The sequence below is a fragment of the Saccopteryx bilineata genome, chromosome 2 (genome assembly GCF_036850765.1).
Source record: "Saccopteryx bilineata isolate mSacBil1 chromosome 2, mSacBil1_pri_phased_curated, whole genome shotgun sequence".
Lineage (NCBI taxonomy): Eukaryota > Metazoa > Chordata > Mammalia > Chiroptera > Emballonuridae > Saccopteryx > Saccopteryx bilineata.
Genome location: NC_089491.1, coordinates 140,536,204 through 140,553,951, shown reverse-complemented (window position 1 = coordinate 140,553,951; position 17,748 = coordinate 140,536,204). Strand labels below are relative to the sequence as shown.

The following is a 17,748-nucleotide window of genomic DNA, read 5'->3' as shown; positions in this document are numbered from 1 at the left end:
TTATTGAACAGTGGAGAGACTCTGGAATTCTAAAGGAGACACCAAACCTGTTCCTCCTGCAAGCTTTTATCCTCTTTTATTTGATCCAGCTAATAATGTTGTTTTTGTCTTTTTCCAAAAGTTTATATAGACAGAAAAGGGCCCTCAAGCCCCTCAGCGAGATCTTCTGAGCATGGTTTTTAATGTCTATAATGACCAAGAAAGGAACAGAAAAGGCAAATAGAGCCCAAAAGAGATCAGGAAAATACCAGCTCTTGGCACATGACCTTAAAGGCTCCAGCACCGTGAAAGGACTTCACAGGATTCCATCAGGGCCCTGCTTCAAGAGTATAAAGAAAGGTCATTGAACTAAAGCCTGCCCTGCTTCTCAAAGGGACATGCCTTTGCTGTGGGAAAAAGGGACATGAGAAGGTAAGCTGCCCCCTTGTTCCACGGAGGAGGTTTCAGTCTCTTCCAGCCCTAATCCAGCTACCTGTGACCGGACCTTTCCCAGCATGCTGGAACTTGCCACTGAAGGCTAAAGGTGCCCAGGGCCGTTGTCCCCATCTCACATCACTGTGAGCGAGCCTAGAGCATTTCTTCCAAGTAGCAGGTAAACTGATCTCATTTCTTGTGAACAGGAGGGCCATTTACTATGCCTTGCCTGAATATTTGAGTTTTATTTATCCCTCGAAGATCTCTACTGTGAGTATTGACAGTCTTATCTCTGTTGCTTTATTTAATGTATAGTGCCTCCTTTATTCCTCTTGTCTCAATGGCCCCATGCCTATTGTAGGATGGGACCTGCTCTTAATTCCAGCTAGAAACATTAATCATTGGGACAGACTCTAGCTGTAAAATGTAGCATGTGACCACAACTCCAAAGCCCCAATGCTTTGTGGACTTTTCCTGAATGTGTGTAACTCCTGCTCTTTAGGACATTTCTCAGATTGAAATAGAAATTAGGTTACAGTTGTAAATAATTTAAAGCAGCAATATTGTCAACACAGACTTAGTGAAATTACGTTAACATGTTAAGAACATTTGTGACTGTAAGAATTTTATTCTGGATCCTGTTATATTAGTTAGAACTTTGTTTTGTTTAATAATCTAATAGGCTTTAGTGATTTTATTGTATTAGGACACTTGTTATAGTATTTGTTAACATTAGTTGTTTGAATTTTATTGTTTATTTTATATTTTTCCAATCTGCTTCAAAATCAGAACATAGTAATTCAAATGAATAGGTGCCACCCAAAGCCAGTGGGGTTTGGGGACCCTTATTGCCAAAGGTTTGTTTGAAGCCAATTAGAGAAAGATTTTGCCAACAGGAAAGGGATAATTGGAAAAGTCAAACTTAGAATCTATTGCAGAAGGCATAATATCTGAGTGTTCAGTTTGTGTCCAAGTGAATGTTGGGCAAAGTAAGGAAATTGCTGTATGCCTGCATTTGTGTCCACAGTCTCAAAGCTAGTAGGAAAGGAACTCAATATTAATTAGAAGCTAATTTGAAGTTATATTGTACCTACAGGCACCCAAAAGGTCCAGGCAAATAAAATGCATGAATCAAATAGTTAAGGAAACGCAACCTCCCCTTCCCTAAGTACTTGTAGGATTTACAGGTTACTCAGCAAACTGTTGAAAAGACTATCTGAGAGGCACTTCCAACATTACCAGGAAATCCAGTACATCACCCCAAGACTGACTCTCATGTGGACGGGTCCACACACCGTGATCCTGACAACTCCCACTGCTGCTAAGGTAGAAAAATAGTGTGCCCTACTCCAATCACAAACCAGAAGCTGGTTGGTCTACGTATGGCTAAAGAATGAAGAAACTCACTAAGGACTCCTTTTTAATCAGACATTGGGGAGAAGGGAAACTAGGGTAAAACAAAAGCCAGTTAATTTTATAAAAGTTGCAAAAGGTTTGTGCAATTTATGGGAAACTGATCAGTAACATTTGTTTCTTTAGTGAACTGTATTGCTATTAATGCTGTCTGTTAAATATCTGTTATATGTTATAAGTTAATATCCCTACACAACAGCCTCATGCTTTTCAGTAAATTAAGTCAAAGATTTGACTTAGACATAAAGCCAGTAGGGAATGTTGTAAGGTACCAAAAAGCTGCAAATTAATATTGATATTCTAGGAAGAAAAGGGCAGGCTTTCCTGTTCTTTCCTTGGAAAATGGAGGAAGAGGAATATAGAAGTCTCCTGACTTACAAGGACAACTAGGGTCATTTGGTCTTAAGTTCTCTGAAAGAATTAGGTTAACTGAGAAACTTCTTCCCTTTCAATAGGAGGCAGAATTAACGTACCACCCTACACTGATCTTAGCTTTCCCTCCCTTCCTGGAATCCTGAGATTAACGTGTACCTCTAGGCCAGTGGTAGTCAACCTGGTCCCTACCGCCCACTAGTGGGTGTTCCAGCTTTCATGGTGGGTGGTAGTGGAGCAACCAAAGTATAAATAAAAAGATAGCTTTAACTATAGTAAGTTGTTTTATAATGATTTATTCTGCCAAACTTTGCAAAAATCCAACATAAAGTACTTTGTAAGTAATTATTATTATATGCTTTAACTTGCTGTAACTCTGCTTTATAAATTTTGTAAAGTAAAGTTACTTCCCTACTTTGTAAATCACCATTGCTGTGAAACCGGTGGGCAGTTTTTAGAATTTTACTACTAACAGAGATACAAAAGTGGGCGGTAGGTATAAAAAGGTTGACTACCCCTCTCTAGGCAAAGGAGGAGAGAGAGATACTGAAAGGATTTGTGACTGTCTTTGATTGTATTACTTTGAAAGTTTTAACGTTTTCTGTAAATCCCCTAGACAAATGTTAATCTTGTTAATGTAATGTAAATCTTGTTAAATGTTAATCTTGTTAATGATTATGTCATGCTGTCATGGCCCCCCACCTGTATGTGGTCAAAGGGTATATAACCAGCCTCTGAAATATACTCAGCACGCACAATTTGGGTCTGCAATTGCCCCGTGTTAGCCATATGCAGTCGGCATATTTAACTAATCTTCTCCTGCAATAAAACTCTTCAAAATTAAAAAAAAAAGTCACATACTGAAAATCTCAGGATTTGGAATGCCTTGACTCAATACATTCTTAACAGTCACTTCAAGTTAAAAAAAAAATACAGTGGCACCTTGTAATGAAACTGGTGGGGGGAGGAGGTAACTAATATGCATGTAATTAATTACTTGGGCAATGTAAAACACATGGTTATATAATTATATTTTAGAAGTTATATTTACATCAATGTATTAAGTCTAAGTAATTAGCTGATATGAGAAATATTAATCTTCATTATGATGGTATCTTTCTCATGCAATCTTTAATAATGATAAGTAGTACTTTTATATACTTTGGTGAGAGTAAATTTCACTGGGGATTATATTTAGCTACTTTAGCAAGTAGGACTTTTTCCTTTGTTGGAAGTATTTCTTTTAATCTGTTGTATTAATCTATAAATGCTTCTATGTAAAGGAATTGCTTGATCCAGTGTGTCCAGTAGAGGGCACTGGAATACAGGACAAAAGTTCTTAGATTTGTCAGAGTGGAATCTCTTCCATTATCTTCACAATTCACACAGAGGTACACATGTGAAGTTTACTTTTTTTTTTGTGAGAGACAGAGGCATAGAGACAAAGAGCTGAGAAGCATCAACTCATAGCGGCAGCACTTTAGTTGTTCATTGATTACTTTCTCATACGTACCTTGACAGGGGTTGGGGAAGGGCTTCAGCTGGGCCAGTGACCGCTTACTCAAGCCAGTGACCTGGGACTCAAGCCAGCGACTTTGGGGCTTGAACCTGGGACCTTTATCCACTGTGCCACCACCGGTCAGGCCACGCATGTGAATTTTAAAGCCTTTCCCCCATGTACCACATCTAATCTTGGAAGAAAAAAAACTTACCTTGTAGCAAACATTGCTCTCAGGGATGAGAAAGTTGCTGCATCTTCTTTCAAAGCCTTCAGTTCATTTCTAAGTTTCGTCATCGTTTCAGTCACCATTGCTTTCTCATTTTCATATTTATTCTTGAGATTAGCTAGGGCCACCTCAGCTGTCTAAAGTGGAAAAATCACAATGCTTACAACTTTCCTATGAGGAAAACCTATCATACAGATTTCTTCATGCTGGGTCTATTACTTTAATAAAGGGAAGTGAAGTAGATTTGATTAAATTTTGAATAAACACAGGTATGTACTTTGGACAAAAGGTAGTTTTTTCTTTAATGTCAAGACATGCTGTGACTCCATAATGTGGTTAAGTTGCCCTAGAAACCAGCCATGAACCAGCGTCAATATCAGGAGCTAAGGTAATGATAGTTCAATCATTACTTAATGCAAGTTGTTGAGACTGTGGGATGTTCAGACATGAAGGAATCCAAAATGAAACTTTATACAAGAAGAATTATATCAAGGAGAAGTTAGGGGAAAAGCACTGCTTCCAACTAAAACACGATAGATAGACCTCAAATATTCTGCAGTCACCTGTGCTCGGTGGGTCTGAAACAAAGAATAAAAGATACAGGCCATTGCAACTTATGACATGAGTATATGGCAAACTATCAATCTATATTTTATGTTTAAGGGGAAAAAAATTACGTCTTTGCATACAACTGCTTCAAAACAGTGAACTATAGTCAGATTTAACAATCAAATTTTAATAATCAGATACTATAATCAAATCAAAATGATCAAATTTTAGTAGTCATATTTAATTCTTCACCACAAAATTCCAAAATGTTGAATGAACTCAAATATTTATTTGAATTTGAGAGTTGGGAATGTCTGAAGTCCTTGGAATAAAGTTTTAAATTAAGAACCAGCCTGGCATATAGTAGGAAATAAAATGTAAAATTATTGATTGAATCAATGAATGAAATTAATATATCATATATTTCGGGACAGCCTTGTTGATGCCTATCACATGGTAATCATATTGAAACCAAACTGAAAACACACCATTTTTACAAACTGTTAACTATAGCTTTTCAGGCTATGTAAAAATATTCAATACTAATAAAAAAGTCCCTTACTAATAAAAAAAAAATCCATTACTAACAGAATTTCCCAGGAAGATTACCCTTATTTTTAACATTTCTTTCTGTGCTATTTCAAGCACAGAATTTCTTATGCAAAGTGCCAACTTCTATAGAGGTAAATTCTTTTTAAATTAAGACAATGTTGCAATGTGGTAGTTTCTTCATGTTGTGATTCCAAAGTAGTTTCTTAGAAGTTTTGATTGAATTTAAATTCAAATTAAAGTGAAAAATTCCTCAAAAAATAGTTCAATATGTCCTGTAGTGTTATAACTTAGTGTCATCTTTAGAAATCTTATAAATTCAGAAAATTATCCAGAATGCAGAAGTTGACCTGGGGAAAATGGCTGTATTAATTTTTTTTAAAACCTTAAATATATTCATTTAGAACAGAATTAGGTAAGTTTAAGTTGTGAAAATGTAGATGTAACAAATTTTAAGCGCAAGGAGCCACATGGTCAGTTATCTAAAGGGTGTTATGACAAAGGGAGAAAAACAAGATATAAATAGAAGTACAAAGTTATTTATTATTTGTTAGAAATGCCCTCCCAAAACTTATTTCTGTAGATATGTTTGTGCACAGATTGTACAAAGCTCTTCTTCAGAACTGAGTAATTCTAAATGTCTATAACCCATCAGTAGATTTACTGGCATCTACATTATTTGCCCCATTCTTCCAACACTCCCAAACTTTACTTTCTAAATAAAAAATCTTGTTTCCAGCCACAGAGACCTTCAAAACCATTCCCTGAAAATATCTTTCCATTTTGTGCCTCTACCACATACTGTTCATTCTGTCTGGAATTACTTCCTCCTCTTCTAGAAAACAACTCCTTATCCTTAAGGAACAGACATAACAATAATTCCTTCTGTGAAGTTTCTTCCAGCTCCTCTAAAAAAACATCAGTTTTTCCTTGGCAATGTTCCCATAACTCAATTACAGCATGTATAACCTCGCACTGCAATTATCTGTTTCTATTCTGACATCTCCACTGGTCTGAGTCCTCTTCCCGGGGGCAGGGACCAGAGTCATCTTTGAATCTTTAGCATCGAGCACAGTTTAGTTCACAGATGGTACTTCATAAACATTTGCTTATTCATCAGATGACACTGTGCTTACAAAATAAAATCCTAAAGTATGCATATTAAAAGACTCAAAAAGAATGCAGAAAACTATTTTAAAATAGAAAATTTCCTTCTTTCCTATACCACAGAGTTCTCCCCTTAGCCTTAATAATTAATATTCCATAGTGTAGAAATATAATGAATGTTATCTATAGCCATTAGAAGCTATTTATAGCACCTAAGCATCCCAGCAATAGGTCCAACATCATTAAAATCTAACGGCTGGAAATGTGTTTTCATTGACTTTACTGAGACCCTGAGGGCAACGAAGCTAACGTAATGCAAACAGTACCACAGCTAGGAATTCTTCACTCTGCTCTGAATTCCTATGGCATTGTCTATACTGTGCCAAAGTGCTTAATAATATGTACTATCCTGTAAACAGTTATAGGCATTGTTGAACTCCTGCTAGATTACTAGTGACTTATTCTTTCATCCCTCCTTACTGCCTGCCATGAAATATGTAATCAATGAGTGCTTACTCACAAACTAGTCCATCTGGCCGATCGACCACGCTTATTATCTAACCTCTGTGTCAGTATGTGTCTTGATACTCTTACAGATCTAGGTTTTAAGGTTAATATTCAATCTTCAGGAAGAAGTCAGAGATGTTATCTGAATGGTCTGAGAATGCCCTGGATAGTATGTCTTATCTAATATGCTATTGGTTATTTATGGCCACTATAAATCACTGGGTCTTTGGATTGTAACAGTTTATGGTAACAAATTCCTTCATTCTGACCTCTAATTGGAGGCAGATCTCTCACAAATTCTTTGTCTACCCTAATCTTTTCTATTTCTCTGAAGTGACGGCACAAAATAAGGTCCTACTTGGCCTTTAGATTTACATAAAACATGTTTACAGTGCAGACAATATTGGGGTTTAGACCTCTACACTATATCAATGGATTTATGGAAACTGAGAAAAAAGACACTAGAGAGCTGTACTGTAGATGACAAAAGCAATAGTGTGGCTCCCACAAGAAGGAACTCTAAATTGGAAATTAACCCTCTAAAACTAGCCCTGCTTATATTTGCAAGGTTTCAGGTGCTCTGTTGCTCTTCTTAACCAACGCCCCTTTTTAGCACTCTTCTCAAATGTATCTTTCAAGGTTCATTTTCCAGAGAAATTAAAGAAAGGTAGAAAATATTTTCCTGTCTTTCACAGACACCCAGGTAAAACTCAGGTGGGAAAACAAATTCAGTCCTCGAGGGGCTCTAGAAATTAGGTAGATTCTGCTGCTTCTTTTTTTTTTTTTTTTTTTTTTTTGTAGGGGGTGGTGGAGGGAGAAAGATGAGAAGCAGCAACTCATAGTTGCTGCACTTGAGCTGTTCATTGATTGCTTTGTCTACATGACTGGACGGCCAGGGAATGGGAGGGGGGTGCTCCAGCCAAGCTAGTGACCTTGAGCTTCAAGCCAAAGACCATGGGAACATGTCTATGATGCCCTGCTCAAACCAGCAACCCTGCGCTCAAGTTGGTGAGCCTGCGCTCAAGCTGATGAGCCCACGCTCAAGCAGGAGACCCTGGGGTTTTGAACCTGGGATCGAACATGGGACCTCAACATTCCAGGTCAATGCTCTATCCACTGTGCCACCACCAGTCAAGCAGGTAGGTTCTTGTTATAGCATTCTTTTTTTTTTTTTTTGTATTTTTTCTGAAGCTGGAGACGGGGAGAGACAGTCTGACAGACTCCCACATGCGCCCGACGGGGATCCACCCGGCATGCCCACCAGGGGGCGATGCTCTGCCCATCTGGGGCGTCGCTCTGCCGAGACCAGAGCCACTCTAGCGCCTGGGGCAGAGGCCAAGGAACCATCCCCAGAGCCCGGGCCATCTTTGCTCCAATGGAGCCTCGGCTGCGGGAGGGAAAGAGACAGAGAGGAAGGAGAGGGGGAGGGGTGGAGAAGCAGATGGGCGCTTCCCCTGTGTGCCCTGGCCGGGAATCGAACCCGGGACCTCTGCACGCCAGGCCGACGCTCTACTGCTGAGCCAACCGGCCAGGGCCTGTTATAGCATTCTTACTGCAGAAGGATAAGATCTATGGTTAGGAAAAATTCTCTACTGCTTAAGCTCTGATCCCGAAGAGTTAACATCCCAACAGAACCTAAGTTTCAGATATGTGGTCACTGGCAGAGCTAGTGCACATCCTACCCTGATCTCTGTCTCTGTTTCTCTACCCGTCTCTCGCTATAGAACTCCCCTCTGTTTGCTCTGGCTGCCTGCCAGGGTGTCTTTCTTGCTGTGCCTCCCTGGGGTAAGGACAGGCTGCCATGCCAGCCTATTCTGCCATCCCTCCAGCTCCCGTTTCTGCACTTGACTGCTGGAGTCCAGCTGAGCACCATCTGAAGTGCCTTGTATGTCTGCATGGATCTTCTCCTTTGTTCCTGCTCTAATTTCCTCACCTCTACCTCCACCTAACGAGTGTTGCTCCTCTCCTAGTATTTCATTCATTCACTAAATTAAAAATAATTATTATATTCTGATCTGGTACTGGGACTTAGTTTTTATTCCTCCACTGACCAGGACTCTGAACTCTCACCCTGATGATAGTTTACACTACAAAAACATTAAGGAATAAACAAGTTGGGAAAGCATTGGTTAGCATGTGCGGTAAGTAGAATGAGATCACCTGTTTGTTGGCTTTCAGCACTGCCCTCAGTGTGGCAATCTGCTCCCGTTTGGTGCTCAGCAGGGACTTGAGCTTGAGGATCTCTTCCATTAAGGCTTCCTTGTCCTTATCAATCATGGGGGCCAGCTCCCGTGCCGCTGCTCTTTGACGAGACAGTTGCAAGGATCGGTCCACAGCTTTCTGCAGATGCTTGATTTGGTCCCGGATAATGGCATTAAGGTTGTAGATATTCATTGGTTCTTTGCGGATGTCACTTGTATCTAATACTGGAGATGATGGTGGGGCAGTAATAACAGGAGAGATAGTGGGGGTCTTGGTTGGACTTGGTTCTTTGCTGGCCTCTGTGTTTTCTTTTATAACTGGTTCAGAGGAGGTCCTTGTTTCTACTGGGGATGACACACCCCGCCTGGCTAACCGTGGAGACAAAAGTCCCCGGGGGTCATCGGGCCCTTTCAGGCTGCCACTACGGGTAACCCTGCTCTGCCTGTAGTAGTCCAGCATGACCCTGTTGGGGGTTTCATTATTACACAAACATACATGGTGGTAAAGCTGAGCTAGCTCCTCACTAAAGGTCACCAACTCATCCTGAGCTGTATTAAGGGTATTGTGATTTTCATTGGCTATGCTGGTCATCTTTTGCAATTCCTTCTCCATGTGGGCCACCTTCTCTCCACTCTCCTTGGTGGTTTTCTCCAGGCTTGTCACCTGTTCATCATACATTTGGATCTTACTCTCATATTTGGTCTTCTCTTCAGTATAGTTTTCTACAGATTTATTGTATTTCTCCTTTAAGGCTTTGATTTCAGCTTTCAGATCGATCACCTCAGTTACTGCCACCCTATACTTGCACTCAAGGATCTCTAGGCCGTTGATGTCCACCTCATAGTCGTGCGCCTCCTCCCCGGAGTCCCGGCCCTTCTCCCCGTCCAGCTCGGTCTTGAGCTCCTTGCTGGTCTGGAGGCCCCGCATGGCATTGACGTGCTCTGTGAGCCGGTGCACCCGTTCGTGCTGCTCCGTCAGCGCCCCCTTGGTGTGTTCCAGCTGCGTCTGTGACTCCTGGAGGTTGGCCAGGAGGATGGCCTTTTCCCGCTCCACCTGCGATGGCAAAAGAAAGTCTCTGAGTGACTGCAGTGCAACGCCACCTATGAACCGAGTTCATCCCAGTCAGGCATGTGTACTTAAAATAAATGCAACAGAGCCAATGTCCCCCTCATTTCGAATGAAACGAGTGTGTTTTCTTATTTCAGCAGTTCTGGTGAGTCAATTACTCTGAAAGGATGTCATTCTAAAAGAATTATGCTATGCATATTTACCCATCTGAATTCTCATGCACTATATACATCCACTCATGAAACTTGAATGTTACTCAAACAATCTTATTTTTACCTTTCAACACTTTACAGAAAAAATAACATGATTTCAAGAGATAGTACTTGGCATTGTCTTTATTTCAAGAGCCCAGTGTATTCCTGCTTCTGAGTTCTCGTGGGATAAGTGGTAGTCTCAAGATGCCTCTGAATTACCCCTTTCTCCCCAGAGATTAACTCGAAATCAGGTTTAAAACCTAAGACTTGAACTTACTAAATACTGCTGAGAACCTTCGACAGTCTGCTAAAGATAAGTATTTAATTTCCAAAATTGATATATACTAAATTTAAGAGCTTTTACTATAAAAGTCAGAGATACAGAATTTTAGGGATAAAAGAACAATTTATAAATCATTTCAATTCCTTTTCTCCACAATAAGAATTTTTAAAATTGGTAAATAATCTGAATACTATGACACTTTTATTATTATATAGGTGTTATTATTCTATATTGAAAAATATTCAGGTCTTAAGATAAAATAGTGTCTCATTAAACATAAGTATATAAGAGGCCCTGGCAAGTTGGCTCAGCGGTAGAGCACTGGCTGGTGTGTGGAAGTTCTGGGTTTGATTCCCCGCCAGGGCATACAGGAGAAGCGCCCATTTGCTTCTCCAACCTTTCCCCTCTCATTCCTCTCTCTCTCTCCCCCTTCCGCAGCCAAGGCTCCACTGGAGCAAAGTTGGCCCAGGTGCTGAGAAGGGGTCCATAGCTTCCGCCTCAGGCACTAGAATGGCTCCAATTGCCGCAGAGCAATGCCCCAGGTGAGCAGAGCATCACCCCCTGGTGGGCATGCCAGGTGGATCCTGGTTGGGCACATGCAGGAGTCTATCTTTCTGCTGCTCCCCCCTCGCCTCCCTCCCCGCCTGCTTCTCACTTGGAAAAATACACACACACACACCCCCAAAACATAAATATATAAGAAAGTATAATCTGAGAATTTTTTTTTTTACAGGGACAGACAGAGAGAGAGAGAGTCAGAGAGAGGGATAGATAGGGACAGACAGACAGGAATGGAGAGAGATGAGAAGCATCAATTATCAGTTTTTCGTTGTGACACCTTAGTTGTTCATTGATTGCTGTCATATGTGCCTTGACCGGGGGCCTCAGCAGACCGAGTAACTCCCTGCTGGAGCCAGTGACCTTGGGTCCAAGCTGGTGAGCCTTTGCTCAAGCCAGATGAGCCTGCGCTCAAGCTGGCGACCTCGGGGTCTCGAACCTGGGTCCTTCCACATCCCAGTCCGATGCTCTATCCACTGTGCCACCGCCTGGTCAGGCTAATCTGAGAATTTTTAAAACCATTTCTGTCCCTCCATATAGGTGGTCACTATTATGGATTAAGAATTTTTGCAGCCTGACCAGGCAGTTGTGCAGTGAATAGAGCATTGGACTGGGACACAGAGGACCCAAGTTCAAACCCCGAGGTCACCAGCTTGAGCATGGACTCATGTGGCTTGAGTTCAGGATCGCTGGCTTGAGTGAGGCATCATAGACATGACCCCATGGTTGCTGGCTTAAGCTCAACGGTCACTGGCTTGAAGCCTAAGGTCGCTAGCTTTAAGCAAGGGGTCACTCGCTTTGCTATAGCCCCCTGGTCAAGGCACATATAAGAAAGCAATCAATGAATAAGCAGTCAACGAACAACTAGGATGCTGAAATGAAGAATTGATGTTTCTCATTTCTCTCCCTTCCTGTCTGTCTGTCCCTATCTATCCCTCTCGCTGACTCTGTCTCTGTCAAATAAATAATAATAATTTTTACATGTTTATAATATAAACATGTTTTTTTGTTTTTGTTTTTGTTTTTTTTTACAGAGGCAGAGATAGACAGGGACAGACAGACAGGAACGGAGAGAGATGAGAAGCATCAATCATCAGTTTCTCGTTGCGCGTTGCAACTTCTTAGTTGTTCATTGATTGCTTTCTCACATGTGCCTTGACCGCGGGCCTTCAGCAGACCGAGTAACCCACTGCTGGAGCCAGCGACCTTGGGTCCAAGCTGGTGAGCTCTTTGCTCAAGCCAGATGAGCCCACGCTCAAGCTGGCGACCTCAGGGTCTCGAACCTGGGTCCTTCCGCATCCCAGTCCGGTGCTCTATCCACTGCGCCACTACCTGGTCAGGCTAAACATGTTTTTTGATAAGCAATCACTTACATTTTATTTATTTTCATTTTTTTATTTATTCATTTTAGAGAGGAGAGAGTGAGAGAGAGAGAGAGAGAGAGAAAGAGAGAGAAAGGAGGAAGCGGCAGGAAGCTTCAACTCCCATATGTGCCTTAGACCAGACAAGCGCAGGGTTTAGAACTGGTGACATCAGCATTCCAGGTTGACGCTTTATCCACTACACCACCACAGGTCAAGCCACTTACATTTCAGAGTACTGTATAAGAGGAATCATATCCTCCTGCACTTGTTTTCTTTTTTTCCTTCTTTTAAAAAAAATATAAACCATCATGAGACCTGCTTTAAGATAACAGACTGATGTTGAATGTCTTTACATCTAGAAAAAGCTATCAGTTTCAAGTTTCAAACTTTCATGGATCATATGTTATCTCTCCAAACTCTTCTAAAATCCGAGGAAACAAGAAAAATTATAATTCCATAATAAATATAAATTACTAAAATATAATTAATATTTACTTTAACCAATATATTACTTTAGAATACATCAATCTATAACTTTATAATAGAGTATTTTTATGATCCTTTGTGTTATTTGATATCCTTCAAATAATTACCATGTATAGTCCCTCACTTGGCAAGGCTCTAATACAGGGGTCAGGAACCTATGGCTCACGAGCCAGATGTGGCTCTTTTGATGGCTACATCTGGCTCGCAGACAAATCTTTAATAAAAAAAAAAAAAAAACGTTAAAAATATAAAACATTCTCATGTATTACAATCCATTCATTTCCTACCACTCATGTTCATGGTTGCGGGTGGCTATCCTCTGGGACACCACCAAATTTTTTTTTTTTAATTTAAAAAGGAAATTTTTTTTTGTATTTTTCTGAAGTTGGAAACGGGGAGGCAGTCAGACAGACTCCCGCATGCGTCTGACCAGGATCCACCTGGCATGCCCACCAGGGGGCGATGCTCTGCCATCTGGGGCATTGCTCTGTTGCAACCAGAGCCATTCTAGCGCCTGAGGCAGAGGCCATGGAGCCATCCTCAGCGCCCAGGCCAACTTTGCTCCAATGGACCCTTGGCTGCAAGAGGGGAAGAGAGAGACAGAGAGGGAGGGATGGAGAAGCAGATGGGCGCTTCTCCTGTGTGCCCTGGCAAGGAATCAAACCCGGGACTCCTGCACGCCAGGCCAACGCTCTACCACTGACCCAACCGGCCAGGGCTCACCAAATTTTTATTGGATAATGCATAATGTACATGGGTCATTGTATGGCTCTCACGGAATTACATTTTAAAATATGTGGTGTTCATGGCTCTCTGAGCCAAAAAGTTTCCTGACCCCTGTTCTAATATGTATGAGTTTCAGTGACCATGGTTTAGTTAATATACCAGTCCCCCCAAAATAAAATTCAAATTTCAACAACCAATATATTAACTGTGAGCAAATGTAAAGTACTAACTTGGCCACTTCAATCTACAAAATCATTACGTATAACATTATGACCAGTGACCAATCACATGATTTCATATAGTCAGTGGTTGGTCACTGTGTATCTGTTATTCAGTTCACTTAGACAACAAAGTGTGTCCCTATACTGTCTTCTTGTCTCTCAGTGATAAACCCATATGATGTTGTATAAAAATAGATAATCCAAAGAGGGAATTGACGAATGAAGGAAGAAAGAAGGCAGAAAGGGAAGGAAAGAGTGAGAGAAGGAAGGGGCAAAAATGAAACAGTGAAAATGAAAGTGAAATTTGAATCAAACATAAATGGAGTTACAGAAGAAATAGTTCAATGTGGGAATGTGGACTCTGATTATGTTGGAAGGACTTCATATATGCAATCAAAGCAATTTGGCAAAGAAGAATATATCAAAAATAGTTGTTTTTTATAAGAAGGATGAAAATATCCTCAAGGAAGTGACACCAGCACACTAAAGATATGGTCAGAGATATTTTAAGACACTGAAAGTGTAAAGGATAAAATGCTGGAAGCTGATTTAAACTTAGACAACAGTATGACAAATTGTCAAGGCGTCAAAATGATGCTCAGTATTTTAAGTTACAGCACGAGAAGAAGGCAAGTTCAAACTACTCTTGATCAGTTTTCTTTTGGGGGGAGGAGATTATATTTTCATTTAAAAGCTTGGATAACTTTGATATTCTGCAAAATGTAAAGTTAATTTCCCAGGTATTTTTTTTCTGGGGGGTGGTTAAATTTTTATTTCAGAGGTCAATTTTTTACAATACTTCATGGTTCTAATTTTTAGATTACAGTGTAATAAGTAGTTTTACTTTTTTTTCCATTTTTCTATACATTTACAACCAATATTTTAATGTTTGATAAAAAATTTTTAAAGACCACAGAACAGTTGTAATTTTCTCAGTAATAAATTTATTTTGCATGGTTTCAGCTTGCTTAATCATATTTATGTTTCCACAATATCATGCAAAGCAAGAGCTGCTTGCATAGTGTGGTCAATTATATTAGAACATACAGTTTTGTGATATTATTAATTAGAGGCTTCTAAATTGTAGCTTTATTTATGACATAGTGCTAGCCCATATCTATGACAGGAACATAGACCACAGGGTATGTATTGTGACTACAGAAACCAAAATACTCCAAAAGGATAGTATAGGTTTTATAGGTAAAAAAAACAAAACAAAACAAGATTGAGGCTACAGCATCAGAGAAAAGTTAAACTTTGGCACCAACATTTTCTTAGCTATGTGACTCCGGGCAGGCTTCAAGTTAGTAGACTATAAAAGGTGCACAAAATGTCGTGATAATGATACTCTGTTAATTAAGGTGGTGAATTTGATGCTCAAGGTATTATGTTAGCTGTTGTTAAGATTTGGGTAACTCCAGTCTAATTCCCATGACCAAAATGATTCTACATGGCAAACACATCTGTTTTCACATATTTGAATCTGGGTGCAAAAGCAACCCTTTCATTTCAGAGTCAGGACATATCTGAATACAAATCCTACTTAGCCAGGTTCCATCAGGTATAAAAAGATTGTAGCTCCACAACTCAAGATAATTGACTTTGTCTAGAATACTGGTCTATATTTTTAAGTGAAAAACCCAGGTAATTATATAATATGGTATTAGTTGAAAAGCCAAGTGGTTTGAATTTTTGAAGGGGGTGGAAAAATCATTGGCATTATATACGATCTCAATGAAAATAGATTATTTCAGGAGTTTTGTTTTCTTTTCCTCTTGAAAAATTAAATAAATTTGCTCTGAAAAGTCTAAATATCATTAGATTAATATGCATGATTACCAAAGATAAAGCTACTTCTAAAAAACCCTTAAATGAAAAGCCTTTGAATAAAATAACAAAATAAAAAAAAAAAACTGGACCAGAACAAAATGTACTGAATGTGTCTTAAATTTGTTTTAGAGGTAAAAGTGTTATCATGCGTGAGGAAATGCCTTCAGGGGAGTTTCAATCTGTATTCTGCCAACTCAGATTCAGCATAAACATTTTTTAAGACTAGAGGGGTAAGTCTATCAGTTCCTTCATATAGCAGCTCCAGAAAACATCAAATACAACACTGTCTCTTTTGTGTGCCCAAACTCACATACAGTGCTACTTTCCACAGCCAATACATTTCTGGTAAAATCACTTGAATATGGAATGGTATTCAAATTTTATACACACACACAACACACACACATTTATTTTCTAGACAATTAAGATTGGTCTGACTAAAAAAAAAAATTACCAAATGATAAAAATTTTATAAAACTCCAGCCTTATATTTTCTCTCAGCTATTGAGGCTTAGAGTATCATAACTGTATTTGGATTTCAGAGAGCAGTGCTTAAAGTATTTAAGATACACTGTGGTTTGAATTAATAAATGCTAAGCACTTTAAAGATTAACATTACTAGACATTTTAACTGTGCTATTTTAATCTCCTTTTGTGAACATAGCCAAGAGACTTACTGACTTAATTATAATCTTCTTTTTTTTTTAAATGAGAGAAGGGGAGATAGAAAGACTCCCACCATGCGCCCTGACCAGGACCCACCTAGCAACTGAATCTGTGACCGATGCTTGAGCACCGAGCTATTTTTAGCACCTGAGGGTAATGCACTCAGACCAACCGAGCTGTCCTCAGTACCCCGGGCCATGCTTGAACCACTCGAGACACTGACTGTGAAAGGGGAATAAGGACAGAAAGGGGAGGGAACAGATGGTCACTTCTCCTGTGTGCCCTGAACCCGGGACATCCATATGCCAGGTCAACGCTCTATCCATTGAATCACTGGCCAGGGCTAATTATAATCTTCTATAGTGACTAAGAATAGTTGCCTTATTTCTCTTTCTACAATCTTTATCTGCTATCTGGAACTGAAGATTTTAGTTTTCTTTGTAGGACTGGTCATTTTGCCAGAAAACTTGAATGGTGAATTTGTAAACTGTATAGTCCATTGTAAGTATACAATATATCTTAACTATTATAGTTGTTATTATGTCCCAAGGAGATTATATTTCATTTCCCTGGAAATTTACCTTTTCTATAAACATATTTGCACATATTGAGAACTAATAGATTCTTTTGTGAAGGAACAACAACAAAAATGAATATCCAGAATTTGCACATTCATATTAGGACTTCTACAGAAGAAAACAAACAAAAAATCAAAGCTCTTTTATAAGCTATTAATTTCCATAAAGTCTTTATCCTGGTCATGTGACTCTCAATTTGACACATGAATTATTGGTATAATTCCAGTAATAGTATGAGTAGTATCGGTATACACAACTAGAACTCAGAAATAAATGATTAATTCTTCTCTGTTGAAGTGAAGCATCCCTGGCAGTTCATATCTGTGCTCTGACAAGAGAGAACTGTGAGAAAAGTTTAACATAGAACTGAGAAAGAATAGCTGAGAGAATCCAGCAGTGGGAAAAGGAAGGAATATACTTGGAGTTTCATGAAAAGAAAACTCCTTTTTTATGTCTTCCTCTTATTCACACACCCATATGCAAAAGTCAGTCAGGTGGACAAAGACTTCAAAAAAAAAAGGATGGAGAAGAACCCTTTCAACTTAGTCTGAAGCCAGTATTATTGACACTAAAACCAGATAAAGATAAAATGAGAAAACTGCAAATCAATATCTCTTACAAATACAGACACAAAAATCCTCAACAACATACTAGGAAACTGAATCTAGTAACACATAAGAAGAATTTGACAACCAGGTGAGATTTAGCTTAGGACTGCAACATACAAAAATCAAATAAGATACTGTGTTAGCAGAATACAGGACAAAAGTCACATGATTGTCTCAATATATAGAGAAAAAGCATTTGAGAAAATCCAATACCTCCTCATGATGGAAAAAGTCAATAAATGTAGAAATAGAACTTCCGCAACCTGATACAAAACACCCACAGATGACATACCTAATGGTGAATGCCTTCCTCTTACAGTCAAGAA

At 39.4% G+C, this 17,748-nt stretch overlaps 1 protein-coding gene across 6 annotated transcripts in view; it reads right to left on the bottom strand.

The window, feature by feature from the left end:
- Positions 1-17,748, bottom strand: part of BICD1 (BICD cargo adaptor 1) — a 232,934-nt gene that overhangs the window by 43,924 nt on the left and 171,262 nt on the right. For all 6 annotated transcript variants that reach the window (XM_066258080.1, XM_066258074.1, XM_066258079.1 and 3 more), the window contains exons 5-6: positions 8,799-9,893; positions 3,912-4,063 (exon numbers count right to left, since the gene is read on the bottom strand). In XM_066258080.1, the coding sequence (XP_066114177.1) occupies positions 3,912-4,063; positions 8,799-9,893 (1,247 nt within the window). The remainder of the gene's footprint in view (positions 1-3,911; positions 4,064-8,798; positions 9,894-17,748) is intronic.